The sequence below is a fragment of the Pundamilia nyererei genome, unplaced genomic scaffold (genome assembly GCF_000239375.1).
Source record: "Pundamilia nyererei isolate P.nyererei 1_Seehausen unplaced genomic scaffold, PunNye1.0 scaffold00060, whole genome shotgun sequence".
In the NCBI taxonomy this organism is placed as follows: Eukaryota; Metazoa; Chordata; class Actinopteri; order Cichliformes; family Cichlidae; genus Pundamilia; species Pundamilia nyererei.
In genome coordinates, this window is record NW_005187461.1 from 102,679 (window position 1) to 116,067 (window position 13,389).

Here is a 13,389-nt window from a genome sequence, read left to right on the forward strand (position 1 = left end):
AGCGTTCAGATAGCTGCTCTGCTCTGTGTTGGTACAGGGCATTGAAGATGATAACAGTGGGTGGATTATATTCTTAAACTTAGTTACAGCGCTTTCAGAAAGACATCTACTTCACTGATAGTGACAGCTCTTTGGCTCTCATCTTGGCAGTTGACAGCAACAGGCTCCAGATGCAAACAGCACACTTGAAATGAACTCTGGACCTTTTATCTGCTCATTGTAATTGGAGGAATGAGGGAATAACACACACCTGGCCATGGAACAGCTGAGAAGCCAATTGTCCCATTACTTTTGGTCCCTTAACAAGTGGGAGACACATATGCAAACTGTTGTAATTCCTACACCGTTCACCTGCTTTGGATGTAAACACCCTCAAATAAAAGCTGGCAGTCTGCAGTTAAAGCACATCTTGTTCGTTTCATTTGAAATCATTGTGCTGGTGTATACAGCCCAAAATGTTAGACTTGTGTCGATGTCCCAATATTTATGGACCTGACTGTACATGTTTGTTTGGTGAGAATGAGAAAGCTAATCTCATCCAGCTTAATGTGGAACTGAGAAATCCTTTATTGTGTGTGTGTGTGTGTGTGCGCGTGTGTGTGTGTGCGTGCGTGTGTGTGTGTGTGCGCGCAGGGCCATGCGGCGGCCTCGTTGTGGCCTCCCTGACAGAAAGCCCGAGGATCTGGTTGACAGGAAGAAGCGCTACGTTCTGACTGGGCAGCGCTGGGACAAAGATCACATCACCTACAGGTTTCCAGACCAAATGAAACAATCAGACTGCAATAAATCAAAGTGCTCCGCAGCTCTGATACGATTTTACTTCTGACTTCAGTATAATGGACCAAAACATGCCCCCGTCCCTGGGAGAGGAACGGACGTACGATGCGATCCGCAAAGCCTTCGGTGTTTGGAGACGAGTCACGCCGCTCACCTTTGAGGAGCTACCACCTGGACACGGCGTCAACAGCAGCCAGACGAAGCTCGCCGATATCCTGCTGCTGTTTGCCTCCGGTTTCCATGGTGATATGTCACTGTTCGATGGCGAGGGTGGGTCTCTGGCGCACGCCTACTATCCCGGACCGGGAATAGGTGGGGACACGCACTTTGATTCAGATGAGACTTGGACACTGGACAACGAAAACCCGAAAGGTCAGTGGGTTTGTTTTTTTCTGCTTATGTGAGAAATTCAACTTAATCTCTGAACAGTCGCCGTTTTGGTCGATATCAGCTGGGAGGCAACCTGGAAGGATGCGGTCGTACTCGGTGACCTGACTCGCTTTGACTCCGCAGTGATAAATGTTTGGGCCGAGAGCTCAGTGCCTTTTGTGTTCGTTTGTGTGCGCACCAACCACAAAGCAATGTGCATTTCCCTTGTTGTGCACACTCAAAGCAGATGACCCACAGCTACGCCTGTCTCTCTCGCAGGTATGGATCTGTTCCTGGTTGCGGTTCATGAGCTCGGTCACGCTCTGGGTCTGCAGCATTCGGATAACCCCAGAGCCACAATGGCTCCTGTCTACCAGTGGGTCCACACACAGAACTTCACGCTCCATGAGGATGACATCAGAGGCATACAGTACATATATGGTGAGAAGAACGCGCTCTATGCATGTCTTTGGTGATACAGAGTTATTTCTACCAGCATGAGATGTTCTTTTCTTTGGGCTGCAGAGCTTCTAAATCTCTGTATGCAGAAGAGATGTGAAACCCCACAGTGCTCTGGAAATTATGGATATTACTAGAAATGATGCTGATTATCGTCATGGTGAATCCTTGCACAGCGGTCCAGTGCAGTGTTTGGGGCTACTTAAATGCATATTAGCAGTATTTATGGAAAAACACTATTGAATCTAAAAGCAAATGCCCCAAACTTTATTTTGTCTTTCATGATTAACATTTCAAATCTGCCCTACCCCTGCAGCGAAAGCCTTTCCATCTATTCTTGATTGTCCGTGTTGTCGGGCTCACCATCCTCAGAGGGGTGTCATCATCTTCTGTTTCCATGCTGAGCTTTGATCGCTGCGCTGTTAGCGAGCCAAACGTCAGTCATCGCTCTCACGTCACATCTGGATCCTTACAGAGGATGCAGGAAGCAGCAGATGCAGAATGTCATGCATTCCAGTATGATGAGCCCATCTTCTTCCTCCTGAATAGATGGCGTTGTTGATTAACAGACGCCGTTTGTCGGCGTATCGCGCTGCATTAAAACCACAGACGTGAGTTGTTCGCACTTGATGATTTATGAACTTTGCATTTCTTTCGCTTTAGATAAAAACGAGGATTTTCTGCAGGTTTCATGCCTGTTTTGATTTTACATCCCGTGACGTTTGATTCTCTCGCATCAGCTGTTTTATATAAATCCGCCTCTGAGTAACAGCTCGGAGCTTTTAGCGCTCTGAGCTGGAGATGGTTGATACAAAACTGAGCTTAAAGCAAGAGCGAGCGTTTACCGTGTGGTCAGACACACGACCCGAATAAATCCAAGTGCTGCTCGTTATGGCGTTTGCTCACAGCTTCCTCCTGATTGGCTACGAGTGAATGCTGCTGACATCTTTGGGTTTGCGATGTATTTTGCTTTGGAGCCAAAAATGTTGTAACATCGGCGGCTGTCAGCCTCGTCCTGGAGCTTTTTCCTTTCTTTGTGCAGAGACGCAGACACGCCCGCTGTCTTCCTGTGAGGATAGCGGCCGACTAGGGTCGTTGTAAATGTGAAGTTTTTATTCCACTGAAACGCAGCTGAATTTAAAAGAAGAAAACTGATGACAGTATCTTTGTGCTGCGATGGCCTCAGTTCTCGTTTGGCAGCACGGAGCTTTTGTTGTTTTGCTGCAGACGGTGGATTTCTTCACATACTGGCCTCGATGTGTTCTGAGTAAAGCCTTTGGTCCAGTGTAACCCACGCATCTTGGAGCCCATCAGCTGATACCTATTGCATAACTGACTTTATCTGTGTGTTTTCCTCTCTTAGCAACCAGCAGATTTTTCCAATGAGCAGCAGCAGAGTGACAGTCGGTCACAAAATGGAAAACTGCGTTCGCTCTGCAGAGTATTTAGTCGAAAGGAAGCGAATAAAAGCAAGTATTAATGTCTAATGCCACACAGACTGGAGCCTTTCCTGTTGCCTCCTTTCCCCCCCAAGGTCCTCCCCTCATCACAGATGCTTCGCCTACTTCTCCGCTCGCCCCTGACGATGAACCCAGCGTCGACTCCCCCACCTCCCCTTCTGTCCCAGAAGAAGAGCCCACCACTTATTCTCCAGCCGATGCCCCACGCGTCCCGACGGACGCCGACCCGGATCCTCCGGCCCAACCCGAACCGAGCCCCGGTCCCACCTCGCCTCCCATCCTCCCTACCTCCACCACCACCCAATCCCCGCCTGTGCCAGAACCCGTCACTCCACGGAAAGACATCCCTCCTCCTCCTCGGCCTCCCAAGCTGCCAGACAACCAGCCCCCTGACATCTGCGATGGAGACTTTGATACAGTGACCATGCTGAGGGGGGAGATGTTTGTCTTCAAGGTAAACAAACAGGGCTTTGCTCACAGCTGCAACGTTCGAGTCATGCGAGGGAAAGTAACTAAGACGTGCATCGTTGTTTTGCTTTTGCAGGGTCGTTGGTTCTGGCGGGTTCGGAGGAACCGCGTCCTCGATAATTACCCCATGCCGATATCTGTATTCTGGAACGGTCTCCCCACCGACATTGACGCAGCGTACGAACGTCACGACGGCAAATTTGTCTTTTTTAAAGGTACGTCACAGCTGCTTATTCCAAATGAAACCAGCCACTTCCACAAAGCGTCGCCCACCTGCTGAGCAGCGAGTGCGTTACGCCTCGACGTTATTCTAGTTTAGCTCTAGTTCCTCATTTCGCGTCCTCTCTGAGGAGCAACGTAACATGAACTGTTCGATGCAAACTCTGCATTCGTCTCCTGCACAACTTGATTTACAAGGTTCTGAATCACACGGATTTGAGTAAAAATGTTTAAAACACCACAGAAAAAGAAAAAACTCCCCTCAAAAGAAGAAAACATTACGACACGATTGCTGCAAACTGAACGAGAGCAGCGAGTTTGCATTTATGAATGTGTGTTTGAGTTCACTGGGTGTTTTGAACAGGCCTGTGCAGCGTGGCAGCTGTTATTGGCTCCGCTCCGCTCCAGCTGAGCCCGGACGGCCTCATGAAAGAGGTGGAGGGGCTTACATCAGCCTCTCTGACTGCGCTGCTCCAGATGTGAGCAGCTGTGGTGCTTTGCTGTGCGTTTTCAGGATTTCTGATCAGGCTCGGACACTTCAGTACATTTTATTGGCCTGGAGCGCAGCGCAGCAGCCTGGCAGTAGAAGCGGAAAGTGGCTGAAAGTGTGTCCAAAGATTAGGCTTAGGAGAGGAGTCAACCCTCACATATGGAAGTCTTGGAAAATGTGTGTATGCATGCCATTTCAACCTCGCCTGTCTTTTCTGCTTTTCTTCTGGAGTGAGTAAACCTGCTGATGTACACCATGTGTGCTGACCATGAGCTTCTTTTCATCTTCCTTTCTTCTCCTCAGATTTACCTTTGCCTTATTCTTCCCTCTGTTGGCCGTGTCAGAAACACGAGCTGTGCGGGAAAGCTCGACTCGGTGTGCTTTTGTTTCTTTGGACAAAGCGTCGTCTCCATCTGTGCCTACAGGTGACAGATTCTGGGTGTTCAGGGAGGCTGACGTGATGCCAGGGTACCCACAGCCCTTATATCACTATGGAAAAGGCGTTCCTCCACACGGGATCGACACAGCGATCTGGTGGGAGCCCAACGGACACACGTACTTCTTCTCTGGAGACAGGTATGATTCGGCTACACGGAGCGCGGAGGTTTTAACGCCGCGTAGACTTCTTAATACGTCTTATTGTCTCGCAGGTACTGGCGATACAACGAGGAGACACGGACCACAGACCGCGACTTCCCCAAACCAATTAGCAGATGGGGCAGGATCCCTCCCTCCCCTAAAGGAGCCTTCCTCAGCGATGATGGGGGTAAGTCAGGAGTTTAAATTGAGCAATTTGCCCGGGTTTTATTTTAGCAGTGGGAACATCCAACAGCTTCGGTTTATGAGAATCACAACAAACATCAAAAGCTTCGCCTTCACTGTTGGAAGCAAGAGAACAGCCTGACAGAGCAGCAGGGTGGAGGTGGAGGCAGCGAAAGAAGGAAAGGTTGGAGGAAGCAGTGAAGCAACAAAGCAGAGAGAGGAAGGAGAGCGCTGGTCTGTGGGTTGGCCCGTCCTTCCTTTTGGAAATCAGATTTGTGTCCGAGCAGCTCTGAATGCACTCGGTAAGAGTCGGATCACATCTCCACCCAGACGCTGTGCAGGCAGCCTGTGCAGCACAGAGAAGAATCTGTGCTTATTCATGCAGCATGTCGTCAATAAGTGCACGAAGGCGACAGATTTCAAAGGATTCATTGCATTTTGCTTTTATTTTATCCAATAATTTGGCAGACTTGACTAATATAGTCAGGCCTGGCCGTCACCAAAGCGGCGCACTGTGAGTCTTTGCACACGACCTTTTGAACGTGCAGCGATTCTTTCTTCTGCATGTTTGTCGCACTCGTACGTTTCTGGTCATCAAACAAGTTTACAATATTAGAGAAAAGTAATCTGAGTACCGTAAATAGAAAAGACTGTTTTTAAAAGATTTTATTCATTAGTCCACCTTCTGAAAAAGTTTGTTATTAGAATTTGTTTGATGATCTGAAACATTGTGACAATAATGCAAAATCATGAGGGGAAATACGCTTTCATAGCACCAAGTTACAGAATACAGTTACAGGATTAATCGGCGCGGGTCGCCTCTGCAGGTTCGCTGCTGAACACGACGAGGTCGGCACGTAACCCTGGAAAACCACAAGTTCATGTTTTTGATGATTTGACTAATAGGATGCGATGAGTGAATTTATTTTGGTATCTTTGGACGGAGCCTCTTCCTTGTTTGTGAGAGCTAGCTGTAGCTGTAGCTGTACTGCGCACATTCACTGCCTGTTAGATTGATCTGACTCTATAATGGTCTACAGCCAGAAAGGCTCTATTCACATGAGGGGGGCTTGCTCCCAAACATCAGCACTGTGCATGCTGTATAATCGGCATCAAGTCAAAATGTCTCCTTTCTTCTCCTCGTGCAGCTTACACCTATTTCTACAAAGGCACCAACTACTGGAGATTTGACAATCGCAGATCCGAAGCAGACAAAGGCTATCCCCGCTCCATCCTGAAGGACTTCATGGGTTGCGTGGGGGTCCCCGACCCAAAGCCCGACGCAGACGCCGAGCCGGAAGACAAACCGGTCGAGCCTTCAGACCGAGGCAAAGACGAGCACAAAGAGCCAGACAGAGACGCAAACTGGGAGCGAGAGGAGACCGCTAAGCCTGACAGCACAGAGGAAGAGGAGGACAAAGACGTGAACGTGGTCGTGGCTGTGGCTGACAATGAATCAAAGGTCATGACCCTGGTTATGGTGGTCGTTCCCCTGGTGCTCATCCTGTGCATCCTCGTCCTAATCTATGCCATCCTCAGGACTCTTCAGAACAAAGAGACACCGAGGGCCTTGGTGCACTGCAAGCGCTCGCTGCAGGACTGGGTGTGACGCTCGAGTCGAAGAGAGTTCAGGTGTCCGTCGTTCATCTGGTGCAGCCGTCCAGTTTTTACTTTTGGCGTTAGAGGAAAAGAAGCTTTGAAAAAGCTGACGATGGGCCCGTTAGTCATTGGGAGAACTTTCACTGCTCGTGTGACGTGATAAAAAATTGTGAATTCAGCGCCTGTGGAGCTTTAGCTCGGCCACAGGTTTTTCTGCTGTGCCTCTCTCTGTGCCTTCCAAAAGTCTGAAAAGGTCCCCCCCCAAAAAAACCCTTTCTTTAAAATAGGTTTTCACCAGGGATGTGTGATTGCATCAATTCCAACTGGACTGAGGACGTTTGGGGGATTATTTGTAGTGTAAATGCAGACCAAGTCTTTCGAGCACATATATTAGAAGCACCGTCACATAAACACGTTTGCTTGCATTAATAAGAAGCTTTTTAATGAAGATGCTTCAGCAGCGTTTCTTCTGTTTAGAACAGATCGTTTGCACTTTGCCGTCTCTGTTGTGCTGTTTGCGTCTCTGCAGGCCGAGCTCGTCCTCCTACCAGCGCAGGAATGTTCGACAGCTGCGTGTCCATGACTTGCCCGCTTCCCACTGAGCCCATTATGTCTGACCTTTCCTGCACACATGACACACATTAGCTCAAAAACAGCTTGTATCTGCACTGATTTGTGCATGCATGTTCGCTCATCCACCCGCAGCACGTAGCTTTTCTTTTCCTGCACAGACACTTAGGCTCCAGCCTCCCCTCCTCCTGCCGCAGCCTCTTGCAGACTGCAGCGCTACAAACACGATCCCAGCGGAGACGTGCTGATATACGGCCGGTGCCGGCGTTAGGATTTATTCGCCTTTTTATGAGCGCTATCGAGAATTATCGAGGTCTTTTATAAAATCTGCAGTGTCAGCCTGTGGAGAGTGAAAAAGCAACTGTGTCCTCTTTTTGTCTCTATTGCTTTTTTAATGCTAAACAGAGTTAAAGCTAATTATGTCTACGAGGGAGAGGCCTGAATGGGTGAGGGTCTGGTTTCCATTAAGGCCACATGTTGCAGATTTAGGGCCGTCAGGCATGAGGGGAGGCGGGGGAGTCGGGAAAAATGCAGAAGGGGGAGTTATAAAAAATGATGGCGGTGAGTAAAGAGTAGAAGGGAAATGAGAGGGAAGGAGATGAGGAGAGGAGGAAAACGAAGGAGAGGGAGGGCTCTGTCAGTGTTTCCTCAGGTTTCTGCATAAAAGGACGAGCGAGGGAAGGAAGGAAGGAGAGAGGGAGGTTAGAAGGATTTAGAGGAGGAGCAATGCTGGCGTTGTGCCTCCTGACCTACATTGGGCCACTGGAGTCCGCTTCTCCTTTTCAGCTCTTGTTTCTGCTGCGCTCTGTTTTCACGGCTACAGATGACTGTCTGCTTTTTCTCTGCTCGCTTTTCTTTCTTTCACTCATGTATTTTCCCCGGTGTGTTCATTTCCTCCTCCACTCTTCTGGAAAGTCAGCTCAAGCATGTACAAGATAATGAATCCACAGAAGCATCTGCAGGACGGGATCTCGTCTTATGTCTTTCCCGGCTCATCGATCAGCATTTTAAACTTGTTAACCTTTGCATCGAGTTTCGTCGTGACTTGTTTTCCCTCCTGTGGATACTGCGGCGGCGTTTTTTAAAGAACTATATAGATAGTACGGGAAAGGATTTCTTACTTTTTTTACATTATCATTTGTAGTTTTGCACATTTTGTGTGCATTCAGATGTTTTGTTAGAGCAGCAGTAGATTTTTTTTGATGATGATGATGATGATGCATGCAGGGCATGTTCGATAAGGCCTGTGCACTCCAGTGTAGAGTACATTAAAGGTTTCACATAAAACTCAAATAAAAAGCAACACGAGTCGTCTTTGCTGCTGCCTGTTTCCATGCTGTGTCTGAAACTTCAAGTTCAGCAGTTTTATTCATACTTTTGGCCACAAGAGGGAGTCGTTGCTCCAGGACATGGTGAAAACTTGATCTCACGAAACTGCATTTTTTTCTACTTAAATCTTTAATATTATGAATGTATGTCGATGTTGAATAATAAGAATCTTTCAAAGGAAATATCTTTGTTGCATTTATTTACATCTAAAGTCAGCAGTGACTTTGTAAATCACAACTTTATTTGCGGTCTAATGCAGCGGTCCCCAACCCCCGGGCCTCGGACCGGTACCGGTCCGTGAGTCGTTTGGTACCGGGCCGCGAGAGTTGAGGCTCAGCTGTGAAATGTATAGTTTTCAGGGTTTTTATCGGTTTTCAGCGTCATTTTGTTATTTTGTTATCGTTTTATCGTTTACTCGGTTTTCCTGGGTCTTTTCACCTGTGTTATGAATAAATCTTCTTTTTTTCGGTACCAGTACTGGTTTTATTTTGTTGTATTTATGCGCGACACCTTAAAGGCCGGTCGGTGAAAATATTGTCGGGCATGAACCGGTCCGTGGCGCAAAAAAGTTGGAGACCGCTGCTCTAAACGATAAAATGATGGAAATGAAAACAAGCTCCACCTCTAACAGTTTCACTCGTCTAATATTCGCAGTAAGTAAATTTGCAGTTGTGTATTTTTTTTTTAAAGCATATGAAATTTGACTTTGATCCTTTTTCAGTGTTTTTCTGTTGGTTTGAGTAAAGGACCAAAGTATTGAGGTGTGTGTGTGCGCGCGCGCGTGCGTGTGTGCGTGCGTGTGTGCGAGGCTCCTGCGTGACTTCCTTTGTCTTGTACATGAGAGCACCTTGATGTCAGAGGTAATGAGGATTAGTTTCGTCACAGATCATCCACTCCTCAGCTGCTCTCTCTTTTCCTTTGACTCTCAGATTAACTCAAATATGACAAATCGGGGGAAGAGTGTCCCAGCTGGGCACAGCTGTGTATCCGTGTGCTCTCTCTCCTACCTCATCTTTTCCCAAACCAGCCGCCTCGCTGGGTCTAATCCAGCTGTTCAATTAGAATTGAGGACAGTGTGGAAGTACTGTGTCCAGCCAAGGCCCAGCTCTGTGTCATCAGCCTGTTTTCTCAGCTTATCTCCTGCTGAGCTGATAATGAGATCTACCTGCTGCCTCCTGCTTCATCAGCACCATAAATGGTTTTCACTCTCAAATGCAGCACGAGGCTTTTTTTAAATGGACATTTATCTGAACTGGTGACTGTTTGTCCACCTGCCAGGGACAGTCTGTGTTTACCTGGATGATCAGACCGACGATCTGCTCTATGAACCAAATGAATCTGATAGCCATAAAATTGCCTCTTACTGCAGTTGTTCTTTTTCAGCTCCACCTTAGAGCTCGCACGCCATCAACACGCCACGTCTTGTTTACCAGTTTTCTTTTTAACAACGGCTGTCCTGAATCCTCGTTAATCACCCTCTGGCATCGGGCCGTGCTTTCCTCCTCATACCTATTTCCCAATCCTCCCGTTAGCTTTGTCCACCTTCCTTTCTTTCTGCTTTCATTCTTAAATCCCTCTGTTATAGTTGCAACACTCTTCCTCAGGTTGGCGAGTAAAAATGACACCATAATGCAAAAAAGGCTGAAATATCCCCATTTCAAGTGTCAGTGCACCAGCGTCCTCTACACTGTACACTAGTGATGACCAGAAGCAGCTGAACAGTTTTTGGACGCCTTACCTTCGTGTCAGTGTGTTGGATCAGACCGATGATGCCTCACTGGTGGGCGTCGTTTTCATAGATGTGACTGCTTCGATCGGGCTGTGAGTCCCACAGGCAGGGCCGGTGTACAGTTTGGGCTCCAGCTGATAAAAGATATAAAATAGTGAAATGGGAAAAAAAAGGATTCATACTTTTCCTCATCTTGACCTTATTCTAAGATAAGGAGTGATTTTACTTCAAAGGCTTCACTGCTAATTCAAACACGCATTCAGGCATCAGGTTGGGCTCTTAATTATTCAACAAGGTGTTTTCAGACATGTTTGGTTCATACTGTACTGACAGCATCACACAGGTTCTCAGCTCCACATCCGTGATGGGAATTTCCCGTTTCACCAGACGCTCCATTGGATTGACAGCCGGAGGCCGTGCAGGCCATCGAGTGCAGCGAATTCACTGTTACAGTCAAGAAATCAGTTTGAAATGATTTGGTTTTGTGACATCTTGTGTTTGTCCTGCTATCAGAAGATGCCCACACTGATCAGAGACGGATGGACGTCCACTAGGCTGTGGTGTCCAAACAATAAGGGGCGAGAGCATCCCCACCGCCTTTGAGTGCTGACAGAAGTGGATCCATGCCTACCAGTCTGATCTACAGCTGGGATTTTACAAACATATTTAAATGTGATGAATATAATGAAACAAATAAGATTCAGATAAGATTATGAAAGATAACTGCGACTATAAATATTACATCTGCGTGGAACTTTTGAGTCTGAAAATGTTCAGTCAACAGAAGTCTGGAGGAAGGAAGTGCCGACAGAGGCCTAAAGACACAGTTTGCTCTTCATATTTTTACTGATTCAGTGACGTTTAGGCTGACAGAGCGAAACTGTTAGACAGCTGAACGAGCTGAACGAGCTTTGCTGAAAAAGCTCGGACGTGGATGGGAAAAGGTGAAAGTGCTCCAACACGGCAACGATGATCAAGCGACTCCCTTCATTCGTGGTGTCATAGGTTTCTGTCATGGAGGAAACAACCAAGTAAAATACATGACGTAACAAATGTAGAGCAACTTAATATAAGAAGTTTTATAAACTCACAGGAAACACCCAGCAGGGCAGACTAAAGCTGACCACTCCTCCTCTCACTCCTCTTCCTCCTGTCGTTCCAATCTATGACTGCATCAGTAATACACTTCTAAGCCTGACGCGTCTCACACTGACGCTTTATCCCTCACTACGCACTGACACGATGAAGGACTCACACATGCTGAGCAGCTGAGTTCAGTGACCCTGCAGTGTGGGAGCTTATTTAATCAGCAGAATAGTGAGAACGAATCCAAAATGATCGACAGTCCTGTGAAAAGCAAAGATGAAAGAAATTTAGTTACTTTAATAATCAAATTGGATTGAATTCATCTCTCGTTTATGATTCAGGCGAAGTCTCTGCTGCATGTGCTCACATGTTTAAACGACTGTGATCTGACAGAAAGGGACCTTTTCCCTTTCTGTTACAAACAATCCACCACCTGCTGGTTGCTCCGTGTTTTCCCGTGACAGCAGTTTATAGGTTACGGAGAAGTTTCCTCGCCGTTAATCTGCGATTGCTCACGGTCTGGGATTGGGCCTTGACCTTCAGGTGCTGCGGGTTAATCCCGTTAGCCCCGCGGGCATCCGCTGTGAAGATCTCAGCAGACCTGCGCCGGCTGTGCCACACTCTAGCTCCGTGTACCACCGGCATGCAGAACCACCTGTAGGCACGCAGGTAAGGAACGCAGCTCTTATCACGTACACAGTGAAATGTGGAACTTTGTGGGTTACGTAGGTGGTGCTTTAAAACCTGATGGAGCAGACAACCAGTGAAGTTAATGTGGTTTCATTTCCTGTGCTGAGGGAGCGTGTGACCCTCCTCAAAGATTTTTTGAAGCCGGGACTTTAATTTGAACTTTAAAAAATAAAAAATAAATCCAATCAAAGTTAAATTATAATCTTGAACTATTTTCTTTCTTTTTTCTTTCCTTTTTTTTTATAAGTGAAGGGACCGTTTATAATAAGGATATGAGTTGATCCGAGGCACTGAGGATGACAGTTAGTAGATTACTTGGGGCCAGAGTTGCACTATTTAATGCCACAAATTTGAGAAGAGGCGCCTCTGATCTCTGCTGACGACAGCAGCTCACAGTTTTTCAAAGAAGTCTTCTCCGTGGATCATCCACGAGAGGATTCTTCCTTGAAACGATTCCCACTGCTGAAAACACGCGACAGCTCCGAGCGCTGTGAAGCCTTTACCAGACCTTTGTTGTGCTGCATTATGTGTCTAGAGCCAACCTGTAGATGCAGCTGAATGAATGAATCTTTAAGACCGGCCCTCGTTAGCTCACCATCACTGATAGCTGCCCCCTCAGCCAGGCTCGAGTGATGCTGACAAAGGAAAATTCAAACGCATGTTTTAAAAGAACAATCTTGTGATTGACATTTAGAAATAATCCCAGCGTTTGTCTCGTGTCCTGGATGGTGAGATCACGGTGCAGGACATCCTCCGGTTTTACTGACGTCTCCCCCCTGCTGATGAGGATTATCTCAGTGGGCTGATGAACTGTCACCGAGGACAATATGGATAACTCCTGCATATATGAGTGAGATCAGTCAGCACAGTGGCTCTCCTGGAGGCTCTGAGACACTCCATCTTCAGTCGTGCGCACAGGCCGCTTCAAATGTTCTCGTTCCCACATTTCTTCCTTTCTGAGCGATCGACCCCCCGTGGAGCCTCTCGCTAAAGCAGCTTACGGTTTGCTGCTGCTGGAACAAAGTCCTGCCTCCTAACGTCCTCTAACTCTTGACTTCTGTGTGGGCTTTGCATGGCATGCATGATCCTGATTTCTGGGTGTCTCTCCTGTGAGCTGACAGTGTGTGAGCAACAGTGAAGCAGCTGAACGTCTCTTTCAGGCAGCTGAAGAAGCTGCTTTAATGAAGCCACCAGTAAAGAGTTACTGAGTTATTATCATCAGGACCATCAGCCGTGTTTGATGAGCGGCTCTTTAAGAGGCTGACTGTGTGTTTCTGTGTTTTACTTCAACAGGATGTTTAACTGGGTGGTGAAAGTGGTTCCCCAGCCTCCTGATGCTGGGACAGACGATGCTGCCAAGACCCCTGATGCTGTACGACAGC

The 13,389-nt window shown here is 47.4% G+C and overlaps 2 protein-coding genes across 5 annotated transcripts in view; both read left to right on the forward strand.

Moving 5' to 3' along the window:
- Positions 1-8,466, forward strand: part of LOC102205999 (matrix metalloproteinase-15-like) — a 15,213-nt gene extending 6,747 nt beyond the window's left edge. The window contains exons 3-10 of the mRNA XM_005734725.2: positions 634-750; positions 833-1,149; positions 1,426-1,587; positions 3,140-3,519; positions 3,610-3,748; positions 4,668-4,818; positions 4,893-5,008; positions 6,153-8,466. Of these exons, the coding sequence (XP_005734782.1) occupies positions 634-750; positions 833-1,149; positions 1,426-1,587; positions 3,140-3,519; positions 3,610-3,748; positions 4,668-4,818; positions 4,893-5,008; positions 6,153-6,613 (1,843 nt within the window). The 3' untranslated portion in view covers positions 6,614-8,466. The remainder of the gene's footprint in view (positions 1-633; positions 751-832; positions 1,150-1,425; positions 1,588-3,139; positions 3,520-3,609; positions 3,749-4,667; positions 4,819-4,892; positions 5,009-6,152) is intronic.
- A 3,192-nt stretch (positions 8,467-11,658) lies between these two features.
- The window catches only part of LOC102206288 (cyclic nucleotide-gated cation channel beta-1), a 21,559-nt gene continuing 19,828 nt past the window's right edge, over positions 11,659-13,389 (forward strand). For all 4 annotated transcript variants that reach the window (XM_005734726.1, XM_005734728.1, XM_005734729.1 and 1 more), the window contains exons 1-2: positions 11,659-11,986; positions 13,301-13,379. In XM_005734726.1, coding sequence (XP_005734783.1) covers positions 13,302-13,379 — 78 coding nt within the window. In that variant the 5' untranslated portion in view covers positions 11,659-11,986; position 13,301. The remainder of the gene's footprint in view (positions 11,987-13,300; positions 13,380-13,389) is intronic.